Below are 27,563 nucleotides of genomic sequence, written 5' to 3'. Positions count from 1 at the left end.
GGGACAGTTCCAGATGCCCACCACCCTTTGAAGATGTGCTTTCTGAAATCATTGCTGAACAGCCTCACTCTAGTTTTGAAGATCGTGTTCCCTTCTCTGGACTCTCCCACCAGAGGAAATAGTTTTCCTCTATCTACCCTTTAATTATTAAAAACCTTAATTAGAAATACCCCTTTACCTTCCATTTATATAATTGTTAACTACACTGGCAATATTACGTTAAATATATCTCATCTCCAAAGTGTTTTTATATACTCTACTGCCAGCCCATAACAGACCATCAGATTTATACTGTCTTTTACACAGGTGCAGTGTTTAAAGACAGGATTGGATTGTAGATCCAAAGAGTCTCTGCTGAGTGGACTTGCAGGCAATTGAAATCCGGGTTTCTGACAAAGAGTGTAGAGGAAAGACATTTCAGTAGTTAGTATATCATACAAATAAAAAGTGACAAACCTAATGAAGTTAACATTGAACCAGTCCCCATAATTGAATAGGAGTTTGTAAACATTTCCCAGAAGCAACTTAAAGCAGTTTGTGTAGAACCAACTGTGTCTGTTACCCTAAAAATGCAAATATAGCAGTAAATTTATACATGGCAAGATCCAGCAAATAGCAATGAGATGAGTGAACAGTCAATCAGGCTTTGTTATTACTAGTTCACAGGAGAGCTATGGATGAGAAAATTCATTCAGCCAATCTTCTTTCATCCATCAATAGAGATCCTAATATATTGTAGCATATAGTCGTTTGGTAATACAGAACTTGAGTATTGCTGAAAAAAGAGACATGTCTAAGCTTTTCGTATTGCACTCATTAGGACACCCACAAGAATACCAATATAAGGGGGAAAACAATAATTTATGTGAAGACAGTGCTGATTGGATGGCAAGTGGCGTTGCTATGGAGAATGCACCACTGATGGTGACTGATAGTTAACTGTCAAGTAGAGACGTGTCTTTCTTTTTTCAGCAATATTGTAGCATCCTTTCCTTAAATAATTCCAGGCTTTTTCCTCCTCTAGCTGAAAGTTTATTCCACAGGTTGATCACTTTCTGTATGAAGAAGATCTTGCTGCTATCCATATAAAATTACCATTTTACCATAATGTGAACCTGTGCCCTTTTAACATGCTTTTGGTAATGCAACAGTTTAATTTAAAGTCATATTTATCTATATCCTGAAGGATCTAATAAAACTTTAAAAGATGACCTCTCATCTTCCAGGTGTAAAAGCCCAAGTCTCTCTTGTCTTTCATAACTCAGGATCCTGACACTGGGGGTCAGCCTCATGCTTTTTCTTGGCATTGACCCAGTGCTTGACCTTCTCTTTGTTTCCTGGTAACAAGGCGGTAGAGGTTTTTGTTGTATAGTTTAATGATATTAGCTTTTTTGACTGCTATTCTGCTTTGGTTGATTACCTTTGAATCTGCTAAAGTTCCTAGGTCTCTTCCAAATTCATCAATAGCTATTTCACCATTCACAAAACATGCAAGTCATCTATCTTTCCTCCTTTTGTGTTGCTTTTTGCACTTATATTTCCATGTTAAACTTCAATGGGGAGATGGTAGCATAGTGCTAATGACACTAGACTAGTAATCCAAAGACTCAGGCTAATGCTCTGGGGACACGGGTTCAAATTCCATCACGGCAGTTGGTGGAATTTAAATTCAATTAATAAAATCTGGAATATAAAGCTAGTCTCAATAATGGTGACCATGAAACTGTCATTGATTGTTGTAAAAACCCATCTGGTTCACTAATACCCTTTAGGGAAAGAAATCTGCTGTCCTTACCTGATCTGGCCTACATGTGACTCCAGATCCACAGTAATGTGGTTGACTCTTAACTGCCATCTGAAATGGCCTAGCAAGCCATTCAATTCAAGGGCAATTAGGGTTGGCAACAAATGCTGGTCTTGTTAGTGAAGCCCACATCCTCATGAATGAATAAAATAAAACAGAACTGAGCCATGGTGTGGCTTGATGAGTTTAGTCATTGCTTACTCTGAGGTAAGCTCTACTGTTTTGGGTATATAGTTTAACATGATATTAGCATTTTGACTGCTATTCTGCTTTGGTTGAACATGTTTATCTTTGAATCTACTAAAATTCCTAGGTCTCTTCCAAATTCAGCAATGGCTATTTCACCACTATTCACAAAACATGCAAGTCGTCAATCTTTCCTCCTTTTGTTATGCTTTTTGCGCTTATATTTCCACATCGAATTTCACCGGCCACTGTTCTACCACTTACCCATCTTTACATTCAATGGCATTACCATCACTGAATCCCCCATCATTAATTTCCTGGTGTCACCACTGATCAGAAACTTAACTGAGTCGATGACATAAATGGCTCCTCCAACGAGTCAGAGACTAGGAATTCTGCAGTGAGTGAGCCAAACACCAACTTTCCAAACCTCTCCACTGCTTACAAGGCACAAGTCAGGAGTGTGATGGAACACTCTCCACTTGCCTGGATGAGTGCAGCTACAACAACATTCAAGAAGCTTGACACCATCTAGGACAAAGCAGCCCGCTTGATTGGCATCCCACCCAACATCTTAAACATTCAGTCCCTCCACCACTGATGCACAGTGGCAGCTGTGTGTACCATCTACAAGGTGCACTGTATCAACTTGTCATGGCTCCTTTGACAACACCTTCCAAACCCAGGATGTCTATCACTTAGAAGCACAAGGGCAATGGGTGCATGGGAACACTACCACTTGCAAGTTCTCCTTCAAGTCACATACCATCCTGACTTAGATATATATTGCTATTTCTTCACTGTTACTGGGTCCAAATTCTGGAATTCACTCCCTAACAGCACTGTGGTGGTACCTACACCACATAGACTACAATTGTTCAAGGAGAACCCTTAGCACCATTCTTTAATATTCATTTTACAGGATGTGGACATTGCTGGCTAGGCCAGTATTTATTATTCACCCCTAATTGCCCTTGAGAAGGTGGTGGTGAGCTGCCTCCTTGAACCACTGCAGTCCCTGTGGTATAGGTACACTCACAGTGCTGTTAGCGAGGGAGTTCCAGGATTTTGACCCAGCGCCAGTGAAGGAACGCCGATATATTTCCAAATCAGGATGGTGAGTGGCTTGAAGGGGAGCTTCCATGTGGTGGTGTTCCCATCTATCTGCTGCCCTTGTCCTTCTAGATGGTAGCGGTTGTGGGTTTGGAAGGTGCTGCCTAAGGAGCCTTTGTGAGTTTCTGCAGTGTATCTGGTAGATGGTACACACTGCTGCCACTGTGCGTCGGTGGTGGAGGGAGTGAATGTTTGTGGATGTGGTGCCAGTCAAGTGGGCTGCTTTGTCCTGGAAGGTGTCAAGCTTCTTGAGTGTTGTGGGAGCTGCACTCACTCAGGCAAGTAGGGAGTATTCCATCACAGTCCTGACTTGTGGCTTGTAGATGGTGGACAGGCTCTGGGGAGTCAGGAGGTGAGTTACTCACTGCACGATTCCCAGCCTCTGACCTGCTCTTGTAACTATGGTATTTATATAGCTAGTCCAGTTCAATTTCTGGTCAATGGTAACCGCCAGGATGTTGATAGTTGGGGATTCAGCGATGGTAATGCCATTAGATTCTCTCTTGTTGGAGATGGTCATTGCGTGGCACTTGTGTGGCACAAACGTTACTTGCTATTTGTCAGCTTGAGCCTGGATATTGTCCAGGTCTTGTTGCATTTGGACATGGACTGCTTCAGTATCTGAGGAGTCGTGAATGGTGCTGAACATGTGTAAACATTAGCAAACGTCCCCACTTCTGACGATTCTGATGGAGCAGCTGAAGATGGTTGGGCGGAGGACACTACCCTGAGGAACTCCTGCAGCGATGTTCTTGAACTGAGATGATTGACCTCCAACAACCACAACCATCTTCCTTTGTGCTAGGTAGGACTCCAACCAGAGGAGAGTTTTTCCTCTGATTCCCATTGAATTCAGTTTTGCTAGGGCTTCTTGATGCCACACTCAGTCAAGTGCTGCCTTGATGTCAAGGGCTGTCATTCTCACCACGCATCTGGAGCTCAGCTCTTTTGTCCATGGTTGACCCAAGGCTGTAATGAGGTCAGAAGCTGAGTGACCATGGTGGAATCCAAACTGAGTGTCAGTGAACAGGTTATTGCTAAGCAAGTGCCATTTGATAGCACTGTTGATGACCCCTTCCACCACTTTGCTGATGATGGAGCATAGACTGATGGGGTGGTAATTGGCTGGGTTGGATTTGTCCTGTTATTTGTGTACAGGACATACCTGGGCAATTTTCCATGTTGCCGGTGTTACTGGGTCTAAATTCTGGAGCTCGACCTCTAACAGCACTATGCTAGTATCTACACCACATGGACCACAACTGTTGAAGGAGAACCTTCACCACCATCTTTTTAAAAAATAATTCTTGGCCTTGTCAGAGATACACACATTGTAATAATGAATAGAATATGGCCCAAATTATTACATAATTTCTGAACTCCCCCTTCCAATTCCACTGTTCCTCCTCGTTTGCCTTCCTAATTGTTTGCAGTACCTGCATGTTAACTTTTTGTGTTCGTTATACAAGTACACCCAAGTCTCTTCGAACATCAACATTTATAAGTTTCATGCCTTTTAAAAAATTTTGCTTTTCTATTTGTTATTCTTTCATGAGATGTGAGCATCCCTACTTAGAACATAAGAACCACGAGCAGGAGTAGGCAATTCAGCCCCTCAAGCCTGCCCTGCCATTCAGTACGATCATGCTGATCTCATTTCGGCCTCAACTCCAATTTCCCGCTCTCTGCATAACCTTTCAACCCATTACTAATTAAACATCTGTCCACTTCCTCCTTAAATTTATTCAGCGTCCCGGTACCCACTGCACTCTGAGGTAGTGAATTTCACAGATTCGCGACCCTTTGAGAAAAGTAATTCCTCCTCATCTCTGATTTAAATCTACCACCCCTTAGCCTAAAACTATGGCCTCTCATTCTAGAATGCCCAACAAGGGGAACATCCGCTCCACGTCTACTTTGTCTATCCCCTTTAGCATCTTGTATACCTCAATTAGATCTCCTCTCATCCTTCTAAACTCTAGCGAGTGTGGGCCTAAACTACTCAATCTCTCCTCATAAGACAAGCCCCGCATCTCTGGAATCAATCTAGTGAACCTCCTCTGAACCGCCTCCAATGCAACTACATACTTCCTCAAGTAAGGGGACCAAAACTGTGCACAGTACACCAGGTGCGGTCTCACCAATGCCTTGTACAGTTGCAACAACACTTCCCTATTTTTATACTCTCTTCCTTTAGCAATAAATGCCAAAATTCCATTTGCCTTCCTTATTACCTGCCGTACCTGCATACTAGCTTTCAGCGATTCATACACTAGGACACCCAGATCCCTCTGCACTGAAGCATTCTGAAGTTTCTCTCCACTTAAATAATAAGTCGCCTTTTTATTCTTCCAACCAAAATGGATAACCTCACACTTATCCACGTTAAATCCCATCTGCCAAATTTTGGCCCATTCACCTAACCTGTCCATATCCAATTGTAAATTTCTTATTTCTTCATTGCAACTTACTTTCCCACCTATTTTGGTGTCATCTGCAAATTTAGCTAGAGTACCTTATATCCCTGAATCCAAGTCATTAATATAGATTGTAAATAGTTGGGGCCCAAGGACCAGAACCCTGTGGCACCCCACTAGTTACAGCTTGCCATCCAGAAAAAGACCCATTTATTCCGACTCTCTGCTGTCTGTTGGTTAGCCAATCCTCTATCCAAGCTAATATATTACCCCTAACTCCGTGTGATCTTATCTTGTATATTAATCTTTTGTGTGGCACCTTATCAAAGGCTTTCTGGAAGTCCAGATATACTACATCTATAGAATCTCTATTATCCACCTTGCTTGTCACATCTTCAAAGAACTCTAGCAAATTAGTCAAACACGATTTAGTGTTCATAAAACCATGCTGACTCTGATGGATTGCATTTTGACTTTCCAAATGCTCCATTACTACTTCCTTAATAATGGATTCCAACAATTTCCCAATGACAGATGTTAAACTAACTAATCTATAGTCTCCTACTTTCTGCCTCCCGCCCCTTTTTGAATAAGGGCGTTATATTAGCATTTTTCCAATCCTTTGAAAAGGTTCTGGTGAGCCACCTTCTTGAACCGCTGCAGTCCATGTGGTGTAGGAACACCCACAGCGCTGTTAGGAAGGGAATTCGAGCTTTTTGGCTCAGTGACAGTTAAGATGCAGTGATATGGTTCCAAATTAGGATGTGCCTTTATCATTTCCAATGCTGAAGTTGATGTCAGATGGTCCATTCGGTTTTATTCTTTTTAACTTTTCTATAGTGGTTTGATAGAACCTACTGCCCTCCTAGGCCATTTCAGAGGGAAGTTAAGAGTCAATTATGTTGCTGTGAGTCTGGAGTCACATGAAGTCCAGACTGCATAGGGTCAGCAGATTTCCATCTCGAAAGGACATCAGTGAACTAGATGGGTTTTAATGATAATTTGGTAGCTCCATGGTCACCATTACTGAGAGTAGCTCTTTATTCCAGTTTTATTGAATTTTAATTTCATCTGCTGCTGTGGTGGGATTTGAACGCATCTCTCTGGAGCATTTGTGCAAGCTTCTGGATTATTAATCCAGTAACATTACCCCTACACTAATATTATTAATACCAATGTGAATAACCTCACACTTCCCCACATTATATCCCATCTGCCACCTTCTTGCCCACTCATGTAGCCTGTCTATATTCTTTCACACCTCTTTTTTCCTCCTCACAGCTTACATCCTCAACTAACTTTGTAATTCATTAATGGAAAGAACGTTGGGCTGATCTCAATAGTTGAACCAAGATGGGCTGAATGGTCTCCCCTCTCCACCTGGAGTAGAAATTGCAAGAAACATTCAGGGTTTCTGCTCCTGATTTGTGTTCAGTGACCATTGTCTATATGTGTGCCCATGTTAGTGTGGGCCTTCTGAAGGCTTCTGTGTTCTGACCAGGGGTCTACATCCAGTGGTCTAGAATTTGCTGAAATGGGCAAGTTGCAGTGTGCCATGTTTGTTAGATCTTTTTCCTGATCCTTCCGCTCAAACATTTTTTATGCCACAAATTGCTGGAAGTGCAGCCAATAGCAGCATGATGAAATCAATGTTATGTTAATGGGGTATCTGTAACCCTGGGGAAAGAAGGGAACAACAGTGTGCTGTCCAACCCAATGAGATTTAAGAATAGGGAAAGAAACAGAGGGATGGAGAAGGAATCAGAATAATTTGGAGTTGAAATAGATACAAAAAGTGAAATAAAGAGAGGTCAGGGCTGATTGGTTTAGGGGAGAGAGAGAGAGAGGAAAGAGACAGGAAGGAAAAGTACCAGAAAAATTAGAACATTTGAAAGCTTTTTTTAAACTGCTACAAACAATTTATACCTGTAGGAATGAGAATGGCATTGCAGGAACATAAACTTCCTCATTAAAAGGGTCCTTACCTCACTAAATACCAGCCATATCTTTCCGTGGCCAATTTAATTTGTTTTAACAGGACAAGTGCAGCAATTTCAGAAAGCTGACCAGGAGGTGGATAGCGAGCAGTGACACAAATCATTCAACCATTTGCGGCAATTTACAATGGATGGCGTATCCTCATCACAAATTAGGGGGTGTTTTGATGTTGATGATGGCTATTGCATTAAACTCATCATCACTTGCCCAGCAAATTCTGCCTAATATGCCATCTCAACGTATCTCTGCACAGGTTCAGACCGGCCTGATGGGCCTTTGCATGGTTTCCTCTGATTTTGGTTCACATTGCCAGCATCTTCAGGATTTTCCATTTTGCCTTTAGCTAAGAAAGGACTGAAGAACAAAAGGTGCTTGATAAAGTCTTCACAAGGCAGTTTGACAGTTGACAGCCCTGCTGCCCACCTCCTGGTCAGTTTTCTGAAATTGCTGCACTCGCCCTGTTAAAACAAATCAAACTGGTCACAGAAAGATATGGCTGGTACTGAGTGGGGTAAGGACCCTTCGAATGAGCAGGTTTATGTTCCTGCAGCACCTCTGCTGTAGAGAGCAGTGCAGTCCACTGGTTTTTGATTTGTCGCTAGGGGGATTTCTTCCGTTACTTTAGCAGAACTACAAGAACTTTCCAACGAAGTGTTTCCAGCAAAACCCTGTCTCTCGAAGCAGTACGCACATGGAAGGTGACAGTGACTCCCAGCCCAGGGATCGCTCCCCCACAGTCAAGTACCAGTCAATGGGGAGACCGGAAGCAGAGCCGGACAATGTCCAGTTCAGCGACAGCGGACGCTTCTACATATCCCCGACCAGGTCCTACATCGTGATCTTCATCCTGTTTCTCATTAACCTCCTAAACTACATGGATCGCTTTATCATTGCAGGTGAGAGCTTGCCCATTTCCTGTTGCTTCCCAGCCACTCTCCTATCCCTTTCAGGTCGATTAAACTGTCCTCTGCTTGAAACCATTACCCCAAAACTGGGGCAAAACTGACAGGGACTAGTATTCCCAGAAGTGATGGCAGCATCCGTTGCCCCAAGTTCAACCTCCACTTACCCCTCTCCACAACGCACCTCCCACCCCCAACATTCTGTTCAAGGGCAGGTGGGGCAACAATCTGGAAAGGAGTAAGATACATTTTTATAATTTGCATTTCAGAATTACAGAATTGTTACAGTACAAAATGAGGCCATTTGGCCCATTGTGTCTGCACCAGCTCTCCGAATGAGCAATTCACCTAGTATAATTCTTCTCCCTGTGACCCTGCACATTCCTCCTCTTCAGATAATAGTCTGCCTCGATTGAACCTGCCTCCACCACACTCTCAGGCAGTGCGTTCCAGACCCGAACCACTCGTTGTCTGAAAACGATTTTTCTCATATTGTTTTTACTTCTCATTGGCAATTGTTTTAAATGTGTGCCCTCTTGTTCTCGATCCCTTCACAATCACATCTTTCAGGAATGGCCCTGGAAACTTCAAAATCTTTTAAAAAAAATAATTCTTCAAAAGTGGGCGAAGCTGGGAGGTTCACATTTACTGCCTGTGCCCGGCTGTCTTGAGAAGGTGGTGGTTGAACCAACCCTTGTGATCAAGTTGCTCCTACAGAAATGCCAGGTCACTGACTCAGCATCCATGAAGGAATGGCCTAGTCAGGGTGGTGTGTGACTTGGAGGGGAACTTGCAGGAGGCGGTGTTCCCACAACATTGCTGCTACTGCCCTCCTGAGGTAAGGACGTGGGTGGAATATACTTTGAAATGTTCTATAGCTTGTTAACCAGAGCTATAGTAAAAAAAAACTTTTATTAACGATGGTTTAATGATGCAACTACCTTGCTTCTGAATATTTCAATTTAGCAGCTACCTGGATTGTGCCAGAGATTATTATTTGAAGATTTACACTATTACTGCTATATATAGAGGAAGAGGTTTTTGGAAACTGTTTAGCAAAACATCATTTGCAGATACAGAATAACAGATGCCATTTCAATTACATTACAGGAGGCAGTGGTGATTTGTTTTGATGATGTTTATATCACTGCAATGTGTATCTGAAAGTACTTTTTCAGGGCACTGTTTTCATGGAGATTGTGCCCTTTCCTAATTTCCTAAGCTGTCCCACCTTCCCCATCCCTCTCTTGGCACCCCATCCATTTTGACATTTGTCACAATGGAAGCCTGGCAATGTTGAGGATGTATGTCTGGCATAGGTCAGGGGATTGGGCCTGACAATACTGAGGGGTGTGGGTCTGACAGTGGTGAGGGGTGTGGATCTGACAATGATGAGGGGTGTTGGTCTGACAATGGTGAGGGGTGTGGGTCTGATAATGGTGAGAGGTGTGGGTCTGGCAATGGTGAGGGGTGTGGGTCTGACAATAGTGAGGGATGAGCGCCTGACAATAGTGAGGGGTGGTGGCTCTGACAATTGTGAGGGGTGTGGGTCTGACAATAGTGAGGGATGAGGGTTTGACAATAGTGAGGGGTGTGGGTCTGACAATGGTGAGCGATGAGGGCCTGACAATAGTGAGAGATGAGGGCCTGACAATAGTGAGGGATCAAGGTCTGACAGGAGTGAGGGGTGTGGGTCTGACAATAGTGAGGAGTGTGGGTCTGACAATAGTGAGGGATCAGGGTCTGACAGGAGTGAGGGGTGTGGGTTGACAATAATGAGGGTTGTGGGTCTGACAATAGTGAGTGGTGTGGATCTGACAATAGTGAGGGGTGTGGGTCTGACAGGAGTGAGAGGTGTGGGTCAGATAATGGTGAGGGATGAGGGTTTGACAATCGTGAGGGATGAGGGTCTGACAATAGTGAAGGGAGTAGATCTGACAATAGTGAGGGATGAACGCCTCACAATAGTGAGGGGTGTAGATCTGACAATAGTGAGGGATGAGGGCCTCACAATAGTGAGGGTTTAGATCTGACAATAGTGAGGAATGAGGGTCTCACAATAGTGAGGGGTGTGGATCTGACAGTAGTGAGGGGTGCGGATCTGACAATAGTGAAGGGTTAGGGTCTCACAATGGTGAGGGATGAGGTTCTAACAATAGTGAGGGGTCCGGATCTGACAATAGTGATGGGTGTGGATCTGACAATAGTGAGGAATGTGGGTCTGACAATAGTGAGTGGTGTGGGTCAGACAATGGTGAGGGGTGTGGATCTGACAATAGTGAGGGGTGTAGATCTGACAATAGTGAGGGATGGGGGTCAGACAATGGTGAGGGGTGTGAGTTTTACAATTGTGAAGGGGGTGCGCCTGACAATGGTGATGGGTATGGGTCTGACAATAGTGGGGGGTGTGGCTCTGACAATAGTGAGGGATGTGGCTCTGACAATAGTGAGGGTCGTGGATCTGACAATAGTGAGGGACGAGGGTCTGACAATAGTGACGGGTGTGGACCTGATAATAGTGAGGGGTGCGGATCTGACAATAGTGAGGGGTGTGGATCTGACAATAGTGAGGGGTGTGGATCTGCCAATAGTGAGGGGTGTGGATCTGACAATAGTGAGGGGTGTGGGTCTGACAATGGTGAGGGGTGTGGATCTGACAATGGTGAGTGGTGTGGGTCTGACAATGGTGAGGGATGAGGGCCTGACACTTGTGAGGGGTGTGGGTCTGACAATTGTGAGTGGTGTGGATCTGACAATAGTGAGGGGTGTGGGCCAGACAATAATGAGGGGTGTGGATCTAACAATAGTGAGGGATGAGGGCCTGACACTTGTGAGGGGTTTGGGTCTGACAATTGTGAGTGGTGTGGATCTGACAATAGTGAGGGGTGTGGGCCTGACAATAGTGAGGGATGAGGGCCTGACAATAGTGAGGGATGAGGGCCTGACAATAGTGAGGGATGAGGCCTGACATGAGTGAGGGACGTGGGTATGACAGGAGTGAGGGATGAGGGCCTGACAATAGTGAGGGATGAGGCCTGACAATAGTGAGGGATGTGAGTCAGTTAGGAGTGAGGGGTGTGGGTCTGACAATAGTGAGGGGTGTGAGTCTGGGAATTGTGAGGGGGGTGCGTCTGACAATGGTGAGGGGTGTGGGTCTGACAATAGTGAGGAATGAGGGTCTCACAATAGTGAGGGGTGTGGATATGAGAATAGTGAGGGATGAGAGCCTGACAATAGTGAGGGGTGGGGATAAGACAATAATGAGGGATGAGGGCCTCACAATAGTGAGGGGTGCAGACCTGACAATAGTGAGGGGTGTGGATCTGACAATCGTGAGGGGTACGGATCTGAATATAATGAGTGGTGTAGATCTGACAATAGTGAGGGATGAGGGCCTGACAATAGTAAGGGGTGTGGATCTGACAATAGTGAGGGATGTGGCTCTGACAATAGTGAGGGTTGTGGATCTGACAATAGTGAGGGACGAGGGTCTGACTATAGTGAGGGGCGTGGACCTGATAATAGTGAGGGGTGCGGATCTGACAATAGTGAGGGGTGTGGATCTGACAATAGTGAGGGGTGTGGATCTGCCAATAGTGAGGGGTGTGGATCTGACAATAGTGAGGGGTGTGGGTCTGACAATGGTGAGGGGTGTGGATCTGACAATGGTGAGTGGTGTGGGTCTGACAATGGTGAGGGATGAGGGCCTGACACTTGTGAGGGGTGTGGGTCTGACAATTGTGAGTGGTGTGGATCTGACAATAGTGAGGGGTGTAGGCCTGACAATAGTGAGGGGTGTGGATCTAACAATAGTGAGGGATGAGGGCCTGACACTTGTGAGGTGTTTGGGTCTGACAATTGTGAGTGGTGTGGATCTGACAATAGTGAGGGGTGTGGGCCTGACAATAGTGAGGGATGAGGGCCTGACAATAGTGAGGGATGAGGGCCTGACAATAGTGAGGGATGAGGCCTGACATGAGTGAGGGACGTGGGTATGACAGGAGTGAGGGATGAGGGCCTGACAATAGTGAGGGATGAGGCCCTACAATAGTGAGGGATGTGGGTCTGTTAGGAGTGAGGGGTGTGGGTCTGACAATCGTGAGGGATGAGGGTCAGACAATGGTGAGGGGTGTGAGTCTGGGAATTGTGAGGGAGGTGCGTCTGACAATGGTGAGGCGTGTGGGTCTGACAATAGTGAGGAATGAGGGTCTCACAATAGTGAGGGGTGTGGATATGAGAATAGTGAGGGATGAGAGCCTGACAATAGTGAGGGGTGGGGATCAGACAATAATGAGGGATGAGGGCCTGACAATAGTGAGGGGTGCAGATCTGACAATAGTGAGGGGTGTGGATCTGACAATTGTGAGGGGTACGGATCTGACTATAATGAGTGGTGTAGATCTGACAATAGTGAGGGATGAGGGCCTGACAATAGTAAGGGGTGTGGATCTGACAATAGTGAGGGATTTGGGCCTGACAATAGTGAGAGGTGCAGATCTGACAATAGTGAGGAGTGTGGATCTGACAATCATGAGGGGTGTGGATCTGACAATAGTGAGGGATGAGGGCCTGACAATTGTGAGGGGTGTGCATCTGACAATCGTGAGGAGTGTGGATCTGACAATAGTGAGGGGTGTAGATCTGACAATAGTGAGGGATGAGGGCCTGACAATTGTGAGGGGTGTGGGCCTGACAATGGTGAGGGGTGTGGTTCTGACAATCGTGAGGGGTGCGGATCTGACAATAGTGAGGGGTGTGGATCGGACAATAGTGAGGGGTGTGGGCTTGACAATGTTGAGTGATGAGGGTCTGACAATAGTGACAGATGAGGGTCTGACAATAGTGAGGGGTGTGGGTCTGACAATGGTGAGGGATGAGGGTCTGACAATAATGAGGGGCGTGGAACTGACAATCGTGAGGGGTGTGGATCTGATAGTAGTGAGGGGTGTAGATCTGACAATAGTGAGGGATGAGCGCCTGACAATAGTGAGGGGTGGTGGCTCTGACAATTGTGAGGGGTGTGGGTCTGACAATAGTGACAGATGAGGGTCTGACAATAGTGAGGGGTGTGGGTCTGACAATGGTGAGGGATGAGGGTCTGACAATAATGAGGGGCGTGGAACTGACAATCGTGAGGGGTGTGGATCTGATAGTAGTGAGGGGTGTAGATCTGACAGTAGTGAGGGATGAGAGCCTGACAATAGTGAGGGATTTGGGTCTGATAATAGTGAGGGATGAGGTTTTACAATAGTGAGGGGTGTGTGTCTGACAATGGTGAGGGGTGTGGGTCTGATAATGGTGAGAGGTGTGGGTCTGGCAATGGTGAGGGGTGTGGGTCTGACAATAGTGAGGGATGAGCGCCTGACAATAGTGAGGGGTGTGGCTCTGACAATAGTGAGGGGTGTGTATCTGACAATAGTGAGGGATGAGGGCCTGACAATAGTGAGGGTTGTGGATCTGACAATAGTGAGGAGTGCGGATCTGACAATAGTGAGGGGTTGGATCTGACAATCGTGAGGGGTGTGGATTTGACAATAGTGAGGGGTGTAGATCTAACAATAGTGAGGGATGAGGGCCTGACAATAGTGAGGGGTGTGGATCTGACAATAGTGAGGGGTGTGGATCTGACAATAGTGAGGGGTGTGGATCTGTCAATAGTGAGGGGTGCGGATCTGACAATAGTGATGTGTGTATATCTGACAATGGTGAGGGGTGTGGGTCTGACAATAGTGAGTGGTGTGGATCTGACAATGGTGCGGGATGAGTGCCTGACACTTGTGAGGGGTGTGGATCTGACAATTGTGAGTGGTGTGGATCTGACAATAGTGAGGGGTGTGTGCCTGACAATAGTGAGGGGTGTGGATCTGACAATAGTGAGGGATGAGGGCCTGACACTTGTGAGGGGTGTGGCTCTGACAATAGTGAGGGGTGTTGGTCTGGCAATAGTGAGGGGTGTGGGTCTGACAGGAGTGAGGGATGAGGGCCTGACAATAGTGAGGGATGAGGCCTGACAATAGTGAGGGACGTTGGTCTGACAGGAGTGAGGGATGAGGGCCTGACAATAGTGAGGGATGAGGCCTGACAATAGTGAGGGATGTGGGTCTGACAGGAGTGAGGGGTGTGTGTCTGACAATGGTGAGGGGTGTGGGTCTGATAATGGTGAGAGGTGTGGGTCTGGCAATGGTGAGGGGTGTGGGTCTGACAATAGTGAGGGATGAGCGCCTGACAATAGTGAGGGGTGTGGCTCTGACAATAGTGAGGGGTGTGTATCTGACAATAGTGAGGGATGAGGGCCTGACAATAGTGAGGGTTGTGGATCTGACAATAGTGAGGAATGCGGATCTGACAATAGTGAGGGGTTGGATCTGACAATCGTGAGGGGTGTGGATTTGACAATAGTGAGGGGTGTAGATCTAACAATAGTGAGGGATGAGGGCCTGACAATAGTGAGGGGTGTGGATCTGACAATAGTGAGGGGTGCGGATCTGACAATAGTGAGGGGTGTGTGCCTGACAATAGTGAGGGGTGTGGATCTGACAATAGTGAGGGATGAGGGCCTGACACTTGTGAGGGGTGTGGCTCTGACAATAGTGAGGGGTGTGGGTCTGGCAATAGTGAGGGGTGTGGGTCTGACAGGAGTGAGGGATGAGGGCCTGACAATAGTGAGGGATGAGGCCTGACAATAGTGAGGGACGTTGGTCTGACAGGAGTGAGGGATGAGGGCCTGACAATAGTGAGGGATGAGGCCTGACAATAGTGAGGGATGTGGGTCTGACAGGAGTGAGGGGTGTGGGTCTGACAATAGTGAGGGATGAGGGTCTGACAATAGTGAGGGATGAGGGTCTGACAATGGTGAGGGATGTGTGTCTGACAATCGTGAGGAATGAGGGTCAGACAATGTTGACGGGTGTGGGTCTGACAATGGTGAGGGGTGTGGATCTGACAATAGTGAGGGGTGTGGGTCTGACAATAGTGAGGGGTGTGGGCCTGACAATGGTGAGGCGTGTGGGTCTGACAATGGTGAGGCGTGTGGGTCTGACAATGGTGAGGGGTGAGCCTGTATTATGTTCTCATGTTTCTGGAGGGGTGCTTGAACAAATTACCCTCTGACTCAGCGTTCTGCCACAGGTGAATCTTGGTTCTATCTGCCCTTCCACATGGAAATAATATTTGGGGATGAGGGGTCTAAAGCTAATTTGTTGCTCTTTGGGTTTGGGTCTTGGTATTGAATTTGGCGCTTTCTGTTTGGCAGTACCAAAAAAAACTTCAATCTTTTTTATTGGCTTACCGCCAGGGCCCGTAGCTGTTTTGGGATCACTGGTTCTGGTGAGCAGAACTCTGCTCACTGTGAGGAAGTGAAATTACAACAATTGGATTTACATAATGCCTTTAATATGGATAAGTATTCCAAAGTAGTTCACAAAGGCGTGAGGGGACATGAAATTTGAACCAAGGAGAGAGAGAGAGAGAGGAGGAGATCTTGTTCAATTTAAATTAATATTAATAGGGTAGAAGATTAGATGAATTTGGGTGGAAGGAGTTTTGACTGGAAATTTGACCAGTTGGGCTGAATGGTCTGTTTCTGTGTCAATTTTGTGGGATATCTTGAGGGAATGGAGCAGATTTCCAGCTTTAGAAGCTGGTTTAGGCATATCAGGGCCTGATCCGAGTGACATTCCCAGCCATACTGCGTATTTTTGCGTACACAGTGTTTTACGGATCCAAGCTAATTGGTGAAGTCAAAACTAAGTCAGAGTCTTTCCTCGAAGAGAGAGTTTATTGACTTAGTACAGACTCAACACTCCTGCACCCCACCAGTGTCCCAGCTATCCCCATTTATAGTTGTACAAATACCCATCGTCTGTTTAATAATCTATTTGCCATTAAACCTTAACCATGTAATTGCCAATAATATTGATGCACAGCACCAATGTGGAAATAGTGAAAACATAGTTGGAAGTAAAACACTGGAAGGGGAATGGGGAATTGGCAGTAGAATATGGGAACTACATGGATCGCTCTTTCAGAGAGCTGATTCAGGCACAATGGATCAAACAGCCTCTTTTTGTACGGTTGTGTGATTCAATAAGCTTCCTGTACACACAGCTAGCTAGAGCTGGTATTGGGTCAGGTTAAAGGGGAAAAAGACAATTTTAAGGTCCTCTTTAAGAGCCTTGTAATACCACACGACCGTGACAGAGATTACAGAAGTGGCCTCTTCCTGCTCTCTCATTCTACATGACGCAAGCTCCTTCTTGCGAGCTTCAGTTTATCTTAATTTTCACCCGGGCAAAACTTCCAGCCAGCACTCTCACACTGTTTCAAAATGAAATGTTCATTTTATTATTGACCTCAGAAATTTTCTGCCGATTGGTCAATTTAACCAGTTATTTATTCATTAGCTGCTGTGTTTTGAAATTTCTAGAAGGTTTTAAGCAATATAGTCATAGAACCATAGCATTTTACAGCACAGAAATCAGCCTATTGTAGCTCTATTATCTCCCCAAAATTCTCTACTTGTCTTTAAAAACCTGTTGCCTTTAAACACCTATGAATTTTTAACTACATACGAACAAGGAGCAGGAGTAGGCCATTTAGCCCCTCGAGCCTGCTCCACCATTTAATAAGATCATGGCTGATCTGATAGTAACCTGAAACTGCATCCCATCCGCCCCCGATAACCTATCACCCCCTTGCTTACTAAGAATCCATCCAACTCTGCCTTAAAAATATTCAAAGACTCTGCTCTCACCATCTTTTCAGGAAGAGAGTTCCAAAGACTCATGACCCTCTGAGTGAAATAATTTCTTCTCATCTCTGTTTTAAATGGGCGACCCCTTATTTTTAAACAGTGACTCTCTAGTTCTAGATTCTTCTACAAGAGGAAACATCCTCTCCACATCCACCCTGTCAAGACCTCTCAGGATCTTACGGGCAGAATTTTATGTCCCGCAGGTGGACGTGTGCGGATCAGGCATAAAATAGGGTGCGATGATATCGGGTGAGCATTCTGACATCATCGCGCTCTGGCAAGATATTTCAGTCAGTGAGCGCACGTGAGAGTCAGCAGCGTGCCCGCCGACAATTAAGAGACCTATTAAGGTCATTAAAGTATTAATTAAGACAGATTTTTTGCTGCCCATCCAGGCGGCCTTTGCATTTTTGAGGAAATCTCATCCATGGGCGGGATGAGGTTTCCGACAGCAATTTTTAAAAATATGCTTTGACATAATTTTTTATTATGTTTATGTTCATGTGAGGGAGTCCTATGTGGGGACATCTTTTTCAGGTTTTCAAAATCTTTATTTTTGTTTTTAAAATTCTTCAGCTCCCTCAGGCAACTCTCTGCCTTCAGGGAACTTTCAGTGCGCGCACCCCTGCACCCGTGCAGATTTCAGCGCTCGCCCTCCTTCTGCCCCCACCCCGGCAACGCTGAGCTTTTCAGCGCATGTTTCACGTTGGCTGGCCAGCCAGCGTGAAATCGCGGTCAGGAGCCAATTGCGCGTGGCGGATTGTTTCCCCGCCATCCCGGGCCCGCCCGACGACCTGAAAATCCTGCCCTACATGTTTCAGTCAAGTCACCTCTTACTCTTCTAAACTCCAGCCGATACAAGCCTGGTCTGCCCAGTAATTACTCCTTGTTTGACAATGTGCATGTTAGATGCTTACAGTGTCTCACTGCTATTTTTAACATGGTAGAGTGCGGTGTCATTGCCATTTTTGGTCACATCTATGAAGGTGGTCCTTGCCACCTTCAATTTGTACTAGTCAGAATTTACATGTGAACATAAATATACAAACATATGCATTAGGAACAGGAGTAGGTCATTCGGCCCCTCACGCCTGCTCCGATACTCAGTAAGATCATGGCTGATATGATTGTGGCTTCAACTCTACTTTCCTGTCTACCTGCAATATCCTTTGACTCCCTTGTCAATCAAGAATCTATCTAACTAGCATGAATATTACTCAATGACCTAGCTTCCACTGCTCTCTGGAGAAGAGAATTCCACAGACTAACAGCTCTCTGAGAGAAAAAAATTCTCCTCATTTCTATCTTAAATGGAAGACCCTTTATTTTTCAGTGGTGTCTCCTAGTTCCAGTCTCTTCCATAAGGGGAAACATCCTCTCAGCATCCACCTTGTCAAGTTCTGTCGGATCTTATATGTTTTAATAAGATCACCTCATTTGTCTAAACTCCAATGGATGCAACCTGTTCAACCTTTCTTCATAAGATAACTCCTTCAACCCAGGAATCTGTCAAGTGAACCATCTCTGAACTGCTTCTAATGTAATTATATCCCTTCTTAAGTAAGGTGACCACAACTGTACTCCAGATGTAGTCTCCCTGCACAACTGTAGCACAATTTCCCTACGTTTATATTTCATTCCCCTTTCAATAAACTCCAACATTCCATTTGCCTTCCTAACCACTTGCTGCATCTGTATACCAACTTTTTGTGATTTGATGGTTTTCTCCTGGCTCCTATGGGCTCCACACTTGGCCTGAGTGCCTGAGAAAAGCACTTACCAATTGCAAGTGAACCACCCTGATAAGTGATATTCTGACACATCCTTGGACCATGGATAGAGCTGGGAGCACTCATTTTTAAGCTTTCACTTATGAAGAGACGTCAGTACCAAGCAGAGTTGGGGCTGGTGTCATTAAGTCTGTCTCTTCTTCTTGAACGAGCTACTCTTTGGATTGTAGACTCTGCAGCTCAGTGGGTCATACCCTTGCCTCGAGTCAGACTGTTATGGGTTAGAGCCTCACCGTAGAAAATTCAGCACAAAATCTAGGCTAACACTTCAGTGCAATACTGAGGGAGTGCTGCTCTTTTGGGGGTGCTGTCTTTCAGATGAGACATTCAACTGAGGCATTCAGGGAAGTAAAGAATCCCATGGAACTATTTGTAGAAAGGCTGTGGAGTTTCTATGGATGTTCTGGCCAAAATTGATCCCTCAACCAACATAATAAAATAGGTTATCTGATCATTCATTTCATTATTGTTTGCGAGAGCTTGCTGTGCCCCACTTAGCTTCAGAATTTTCTAATTACATCTGTGACTACAGTTCAAAGTTGCTTAATTGGCTGTAAAGTGTTTTACAATATCCTAAGGTTGTGAAAGATGCCGTTATAAATGGAAATCTTTCTTTTATTTACTACTTCAGCATTAAAGGATCTCTGGCATTGACCAAACTAAATGATTGGTGTTGACAGCTGTTAACCTGACTGTGGTGGCCAGCTGAATGTGATTGGTAGCGAGGGTCACCTCGCCTCTTCCATTGGATTTGAGTACCCTGCTGGATATCAACTTAGTATTTCAGAGACAGAATTCTTGTTTCCGCTCACCAGTGCTGTCTAGAGTAGGACTTGAACCCATAACATTCCAAATGCTACCACTAAGCGAAGGTTGCACTTGTACATTTAAGGAAAAATATTTCTTAGGGGGTTAGAAATAACTAGCTGATCTGCCAAACAAACAACCTTGAAGACTGAGGATAATTATTCAGATTAAAATTTGGGTATGTCCTTACAGGTTTAGGCATGCGATCTACTGACCTAATGCCTACTCAAGGGCATTAACTGGTGCAAAATAGAATATTAGATAATATGTTTGAAGAGACAAAGGGTTCCACCAAATCTGCTAGTGTGGTTCTGATTAATCTGCAGTGCATCTTTAGCATTTCTTTTCAACTTCAGGATGTGGGTGTCATTGGCAAGACCAACATTTATTTCCAATCCAAGTAGCAGTTTGATACAATTATGTGGCTCGCTTGGCTGCTTCAGAGGGCCACTAAGAGCCAACCACATTGCTGTGGGCCTGGAGTCACATACACCAGACTCAGTAAGGACGGCAGGTTTCTTTCCCAAAGGGGCAAGAATGGTCCAGTTAGGTTTTCAGGCAATTCCACAGCTTCATGTTCACTTTTATTGATCCTACTATCTCATTTCCAGATGTTTTAAATTAAGCTACATTCAAATTCTCAAGCTGCCATGGTGGGATTTGTACACACATTCTCTGAATGATTTTAACTCGAACGCTCCTACATTTGTTCCGTTATATGCCCTGGCTCCTGTGGCCCAACCTGTGAAAGTAATGTTGATCCAACCCGCTTTGACCCTGATGTCTCAAAATGGCTGACCCACCCGAAAAGCAAAATCTCAGCTTTCCGGCGACATGACAGGGGCTGAATTGCCTACTCCTGTTCCTAGTTCTTATGTTTTTATGGAGACTAATGACATCAAGGGAAATGAGATAGTACAGGAAAGTGGTGTTGGCATAGATGATCAGTCATGATCCAATTGTTCTCCAAAGGTACTGTAAGGTTTGCTACTCCAGCTGGACAAACTCCTGAAGGTTTCATCACATCCCAAGGTGGAGCAGGCTCGATGGGCTGAATGGCCTTCTCCTGTTCCTATGTTCCGAGCCACATCTGGACTCTGGCCAATAGCTAATGGAAACACTGATCTAAACTAGGGCTACAAAGCCTCCAGGATTGTTCTGGAGTCAAAAGGAACTAAAAATTAATTGCATTGAGCAATCCAGGAGACAGAATTGACAAGGCCCGCATCTCTGGAATCAATCTAGTGAACCTCCTCTGAACTGCCTCCAATGCAATTACATCCTTCCTCAACTAAGGGGACCAAAACTGTGCACAGTACTCCAGGTGCGGTCTCACCAATGCCTTGTACGGCTGCAACAACGCTTTCCTATTTTTATACTCTATTCCTTTAGCAATAAATGCCAAAATTCCATTTGCCTTCCTTATTACCTGCTGTACCTGCATACTAGCTTTCAGCGCTTCATGCACGAGGACACCCAGATCCCTCTGCACTGAAGCATTCTGAAGTTTCTCTCCATTTAAACAATAAGTCGCCTTTTTATTCTTCCAACCAAAATGGATAACCTCACACTTATCCACGTTAAACTCCATCTGCCAAATTTTGGCCCATTCACCTAACCTATCCATATCCATTTGTAAATTTCTTATTTCATTACAACTTACTTTCCCACCTATTTTGGTGTCATTTGCAAATTTAGCTGTGGTACCTTCTATCCCTGAATCCAAGTCATTAATATAGATTGTAAATAGTTGGGGCCCAAGGACAGAACCCTGTGGCACCCCACTAGTTACAGCTTGCCATCCAGAAAAAGACCCATTTATCCCGACTGTCTGCTTTCTGTTGTTTAGCCATTCCTCTATAGCTAATAGCTAATACATTACCCCTAACTCCGTGTGATGTTATCTGTTGTTTACTTGTGAACTTTGTGGCGCCTTTGATGATAAAAACGATGAGTTGAAGAGTGTGGGAGTGTTTTTTTTGAGTATTTTGAGCGCTTTACTTCCTTGGCTACTGATGGTGTTAGATGTTTGCTTGATGTCTCAATCACAGATAAGGTCATTTTGTTGCATTGCACTCCACCCACACCTCCCTTCCCCCTCCAAAGCCTACCTCTCTCTGTGACTGTCCTGGGGAAAGCTCCCTCCCAGTTCACTTATAACAGCATTTACAAAACCCCAACTGTCTAGCCTATGGCCCTTGTATCTATCAGGACATTTTGACAAGTATTGATTTCCTGAACCACACCCTCACCTCTACCTTTCATACCATAGTTCATGTGAAAACCATTACTCTCTCTTACCCTGGCCATTTGTCCAATACAGCCACATCTCCATTCCCTTAAGTCCAATAGGGAAGCAGACTTGAATGGGTTTGGTTTAGCTTCTCATCGCCAGATTTGGCCAGACCACATAAAGCATGGGCTGTCAGGTAGAAAAACAGAAATACTGGAAATTCTCAGGAGCTCTGGCTCACCATTGGAGAGAGAAACAGAGTTAACAGGGTAAATTTTACTGGCCTCCACAAGAAGGGATCATGGCGGTCGGGGGGTTGGGGGGTGGCTTGGGGAGGGGGTGGGGTGTGATAAAATCGGGAGGAGCTGTGTTGGATTGGCTCCTTGACCATGTCCTGTCGTCAGGAAATTTTACCATTGGCGGGATCAGCTTCCAATAGGCTTCCTGCCATCAGGAGTTGGAAAGAAAATTTAAATATTCAAATGCCCTATTAGGGGCCATTTTACCAGGCCACTGGCACTTTGGTGACAGTGGATTGCCCTCCTGTCGCCAGCTGAATAAAGTGGCCTTCCAGCTTCAGCTCGGGTAGTTGGGCGGTGGGGGGGGGTTGCGGGGTGGGGGGGCCGTGACCAGGAAGGCAGCCCCTGCAGCCCCAGCTCTTAGCTCAGGGGGATTTCCGCTCCATCAACCTAAATGTTAGGTTTATTTTTAACATTTCTTCAGTTTACCTGCTGTAGGGCACCTGCTTTTCTCAGCAGTGGCCACTGTTCCTGATGGCGCTGCTGAGCTGCCAGCCCCCTGTCTGGGCCTGCAGCTCTCGGGGGCCGGTAGCCATCATGCACAGGAAGGCCAACCCAGTGGCAATTTATTCATGAGCTGTCTCCAGGAAAATCGAGGGGGAGGTCCCGCTGGCCATCGGTGTGTGTTGCTGCATCAGCATTCTTACATCCTGCTCTCATGTGCCTAAACTGTTTACTGTTCCAGGGTGACCCTGGAATGTTTTTGGCCATTGTTTTCCGTCCCCACTCCAAACTCCATTCCCTAGCCATAGACTCCATGCCTCTCCTTGGCAATAGTCTGAGATTAAAGCAGTTTGTCTGTAATCTGGGTATCATATCTGACCCCAAGATGAGCTTTCAAATACACACTCACACCATCACAAAGACTACTTATTTCCACCTCCATAACATCGCCTGACTCCATCGCAGCCTCAGCTTATCTGCTGCTGAAACCCTCATCCATGACTTTGTTACCTCTAGACTTGACCATTCCAACACACTCCTGCCTGGTCTCCCGCATTCTAACCTCCTTATGGGTCATCCAAAGCTCAGCTGCCCATGTCCTAACTTGCACCAAATTCCATTCAATCATCAGCCCCCATGCTCGCTGATCTACATTAACTCCTGATTAAGCAATTTTAAAATTCTCATCCTTGTTTTTAAATTGTTCCATAGCGTTGCCCCACCCCCCCTCCATCTCTGTAATCCCCTCCAGCCCCCCAACCCTCTGACATACCTGCACTCTTTTACTTTTGGCCCCTTAACAACCCCTGATTTTAATCACTCCACCATTGGTAGCTGTACCTTCAGCTCAAGGCCCTAAGCTCTAGAATTCCCACTCTGCACCTTTCCACCTCCCTCTACCTTGCTTTCCTCCTTTAAGATGCTCCTTAAAGCCTACCTCTTTGACCAAGCTTTTGGTCATCTGCCCTAATATCTCCTTATGTGGCTCGCTGTTAGTTTTTATTTTATGGTTCTGCTATGAAGCACATTGGTATGTTTTATTACAGTACATGTTGTACAATGGAAGGACATACATTGACCTGTAGTGTATGAATGTGTGTGAGGTGTTTTCTAATAAAATTGATGTATGTGGCTGAAACGATATTGCTATTCAGTGACTTTTAGTGGACAACATTGATGTAGAATGGAGAATCGGATGCATGAAGGGACATGAGGAACACTCTGCAAGGGAATTACTTTTCCCTTCAATTTCTGGCCAAAATCTTTCCATGCAAAACACACTTTAAGATGGAAGTGAATAGCCTCAGCTTTTTTTCTTGTTTTAAAGTTAATGTCCATCACTGAAACTATTGAGAAATGAACCTGGCGGAAGTTCTGAAGTTCTGCAATGGAACTGGAGATTGCAGGATATACACAGCAGGTCAATCAGTATTTGCAAAGAGGAAATTTGGGTAGTATGTGAATCATTCATCAGCAACCCTACACCCTCCTAATATTGCCAGCTTGTCTTGACTTCCCTCCCTCTGGTCTCTGATATCTAGAAATAAGCACACTTTTCTTTTTTTTAAACATATAAATTATTCTGTTTCTTAAAGATTGCATAAGTCAGCACATACACTCACTTCGTTTTAAGGAAAGAACTGACTGATCTCAAGAAAAGCGTCAGGAAATGCCTTTTCAAAATGGCTTTTAGGTTATGAGTGTCATTAGCAAGGCGTGAATTAATTGCATATCACTAGCTATTGCAGTCCCTGTGGTTGTAGGTACACCAGTCGTGCTGTTTGGGAGGGAGTTCCAGTGTTTTCACCCAGCAACTGTGGACAGTGATATAGTTCCATGTTAGGATGGTGTGTGGCTTGGAGGGAAACTTGCAGGTGGTGGAGTCCCCATGCATCTGTTGCCCTTGTCCTTTGAGGTGGTACAGGTCGCAGGTTTGTAAGGTGCTGCGTAGTGAAACTTGGTGAGTTGCACTGCATCTTGTAGATGATGTGCACTACTGCCACTGAGTGTCAGTAGTAGAGGGAGTGAATGCCCCTCAGAATTTTATTTAGTGCAGTGTAAAGCCTCTGATCTTAAACAATACCCGACTCTCTGTGAGCAGTACTAAACTTCTTGTACCTGTGCACTTGCTGTAAGGCACTATTTCACCATGACAATGTCACCCTCACATTTCTATGGTCATACTTTTCTCACCACACTTTATGGTTTGGGCCAAACTAAAACAGCAGAAAATCGACAGTTAAGAAACAGATGGTGAAAGTATAAATTAAACATGAGGAAACTCTTTCGAGTTATCAACAGTCACAGGTTGGAACTCTTTTGAGTACAATCACAGTTCTTGGTTTCCAGGAGTGGGACATGAACCCACAACCCTCTGATTCAAAGGCAAGGGTGCTATGAACTGAGCCACAGCTGACACCTCAACCCTTAAACATGAGGAAAGTGCTCAGCAATCAGTCCAAGAACGAAGGATTATGGAAACAACCAATTGTGAATGACCAATTAGGAGACCATACCAGTAAAATAAAGGATGAAAGTACTAAAAGCATTTTTTGAAAAGAACAACCCAGTACTTTTTAATAGCTAATTTCTAATATTCAAAGTAATGTTTTAGCATGTCCAAAATAATACACCACATGGACAGCAGTGGTTCAAAAGGCTGCTCACCACAACCTCCTCAAGGGCAATTAGGGATGGGCAATAAAAATGCTGGCCTAGCCAGCCATGCTCACATCCCATGAAAGAATAACAAAATTGTTTATGAAAAAAGACTTTCTCAATAAGACATTTCACAACACAATGGTTAAGCAACCACAAAGTGTGTCTTGAGTACAGGTATCATCTTCAGACTTTAATTCAGACTTTTGGCTGCCCTAAAAGCCTTTGATTATTTTTGCTCAGAGCTGGAGGCAGATCCCACACTCTGAACAAGTGCAGTGTCCATGTTTCTCAGGAGGAATTAGTAACATTTAATTGGAACATTATTCCAGGATCTCTAACAATAACTGCTTGGTTTGATTTGTTATTTGGAGAAAAGCTTTATTTGGGTAAAGTTTTTCCTTTTGAAGAAATGAGGAATGAGAGAATTACTCAGAGTAATTCAGATACCTTGAGAAAAAGAGCACCACAGGATAAATGTGTGTAACAGCCACAGAGGTAGTTACAGGAAGAGCGACGTGAATGCAGTTTCCCCCTTCCTTTTCTCCACTTGGGGTCCTGCAAGGGACAGTGTATATCTGAGCTATACACTGCCTTTGAGGAAAGACATGCCTTGAGTGTTTGTGGTCCAAGGTCATTCCAGTCACATGTTGACCCCTGACCCTTGGCTGGGCCTTGCGCTGGTATCCACGGGCGGAGTGCAGCTGCGGGTCAGTCAGTGTCAGGGGCTTTGATAACCCTTGGAGAGTGGATTGGTGAATGGTTTCCACTTGCCAGAGTGCTGTCAGGAACCTCCTTGACCTTCAGGTCCACAGGGGTCTTGGCACAAAGCCCAACACCCTACTTCTTTGGAGTGGGGCTGGGGGCGCGAGGTTGTCAGGGGTGGGGGAGTGGAATGTCTGTCTCATGAGCGGAATGGGGGCAAGAGACCAGGAATGCCCCTCCCACCTCGTCACCGAGTGATTGTACTAAAGCTACAGGCCCAGTTCAGAAGATGGAAACCCCCAACAAATGCAGGAATAGTGCCATGAGAGCAAGGAACAGATATGTTCAGCCAGTTTCCATCCCTTTCATCTCTTGGTTGCATCTGAGAAATGAGCTTCTCAAAAATGCAGAGAAAAGGAAAATCTCAATGATGTTTAACTGTAACTCAAAACAAATGACATTAATAATTTATATAATATATATTATGTATACATGAATATATGATATATCACATATGGATCATTGGTAAGGCCATGTGGAATATTGTCATCAGTTTTGAGTGCACTGCTTTCAAAGGGACATTGATTTACTGAAGAAAGTAATGATATGATTGACTTTGTGACTTGGGTCTATGTTATGAAAGGAGACTCTAGAAATGAACATGAGAGAATTGAGTGGAGGCTTCATCCTGGTCCTCGGAAGAATGGATTTAAACACGTTGTTAGATTAGAACCTCAACCTACGTTAGAAGATAGATGTAAAGCAATTCTTGCCATGCTGATGGGCACATTGCAAGAAAGAACTGAATGACTATCTGTTTTTACTGTCCATTTAGGGAAGATCGAATGCTGGGTGGAATCCGATGGTTTGTGATCTGGAAGTGTTAGATTAAGCAATCCCGCCTACCAGAGACTTGCATTGTTGATATCACAGTATCATTACAATGCAAAAGGAGGCCATTCAGCCCTGCATTGGCTCGTTGAAAACCTGTGACTCCTCCCACAGTAGCCCTCCCATCTCAGCTGCGGGGTGAACCCAGCTCACGTCTGAGCAGAGAGTGACATTGGCAGAGGCCTTTAGGAGCAGCTCATCTGCTCGCCCTCTCAGTTGGAAAATGAGGTGTGGTGGAGGAATTCTGATTGGGGAGCGGCTCAATTCGAGAAGGAAGGAGCAAATTATCAAAGTGAAATACTCAATCACAGATGCATAAGTCGCATTCTTGTGTGGATATTTATCATTTGTGCTTTTGGCAATTTATACAATCCTTTCTCTGTTATTTGGACCATGTGATCTCCTGGACTTGTTTTGATTGCCTGAGGGGGTTGGGGGGTGGGGGGGTGTTGCAGAAGAATTTTCTACAACATTTTTTTTTCCTGATTTGTTCCTGGTTTTTTATGGTTTTAATCTCCTGAAAATTACATTCCTGTGGGGAAGGATGGGGGTTGGTGGGGTGGA

General features: G+C 45.0%; 1 protein-coding gene across 1 annotated transcript in view; it reads left to right on the top strand.

Annotated features, from left to right (window-relative positions):
• Nucleotides 1-8,182: 8,182 nt before the first annotated feature.
• LOC144684649 (protein spinster homolog 3-like) overlaps nt 8,183-27,563 on the top strand; it is a 130,173-nt gene continuing 110,792 nt past the window's right edge. The window contains exon 1 of the mRNA XM_078548715.1: nt 8,183-8,414. Within this exon, the coding sequence (XP_078404841.1) occupies nt 8,210-8,414 (205 nt within the window). The 5' untranslated portion in view covers nt 8,183-8,209. The remainder of the gene's footprint in view (nt 8,415-27,563) is intronic.

Source organism: Cetorhinus maximus, chromosome 9 (genome assembly GCF_964194155.1).
Source record: "Cetorhinus maximus chromosome 9, sCetMax3.hap1.1, whole genome shotgun sequence".
Lineage (NCBI taxonomy): Eukaryota > Metazoa > Chordata > Chondrichthyes > Lamniformes > Cetorhinidae > Cetorhinus > Cetorhinus maximus.
This window is presented reverse-complemented; position numbering and strand designations above follow the sequence as displayed.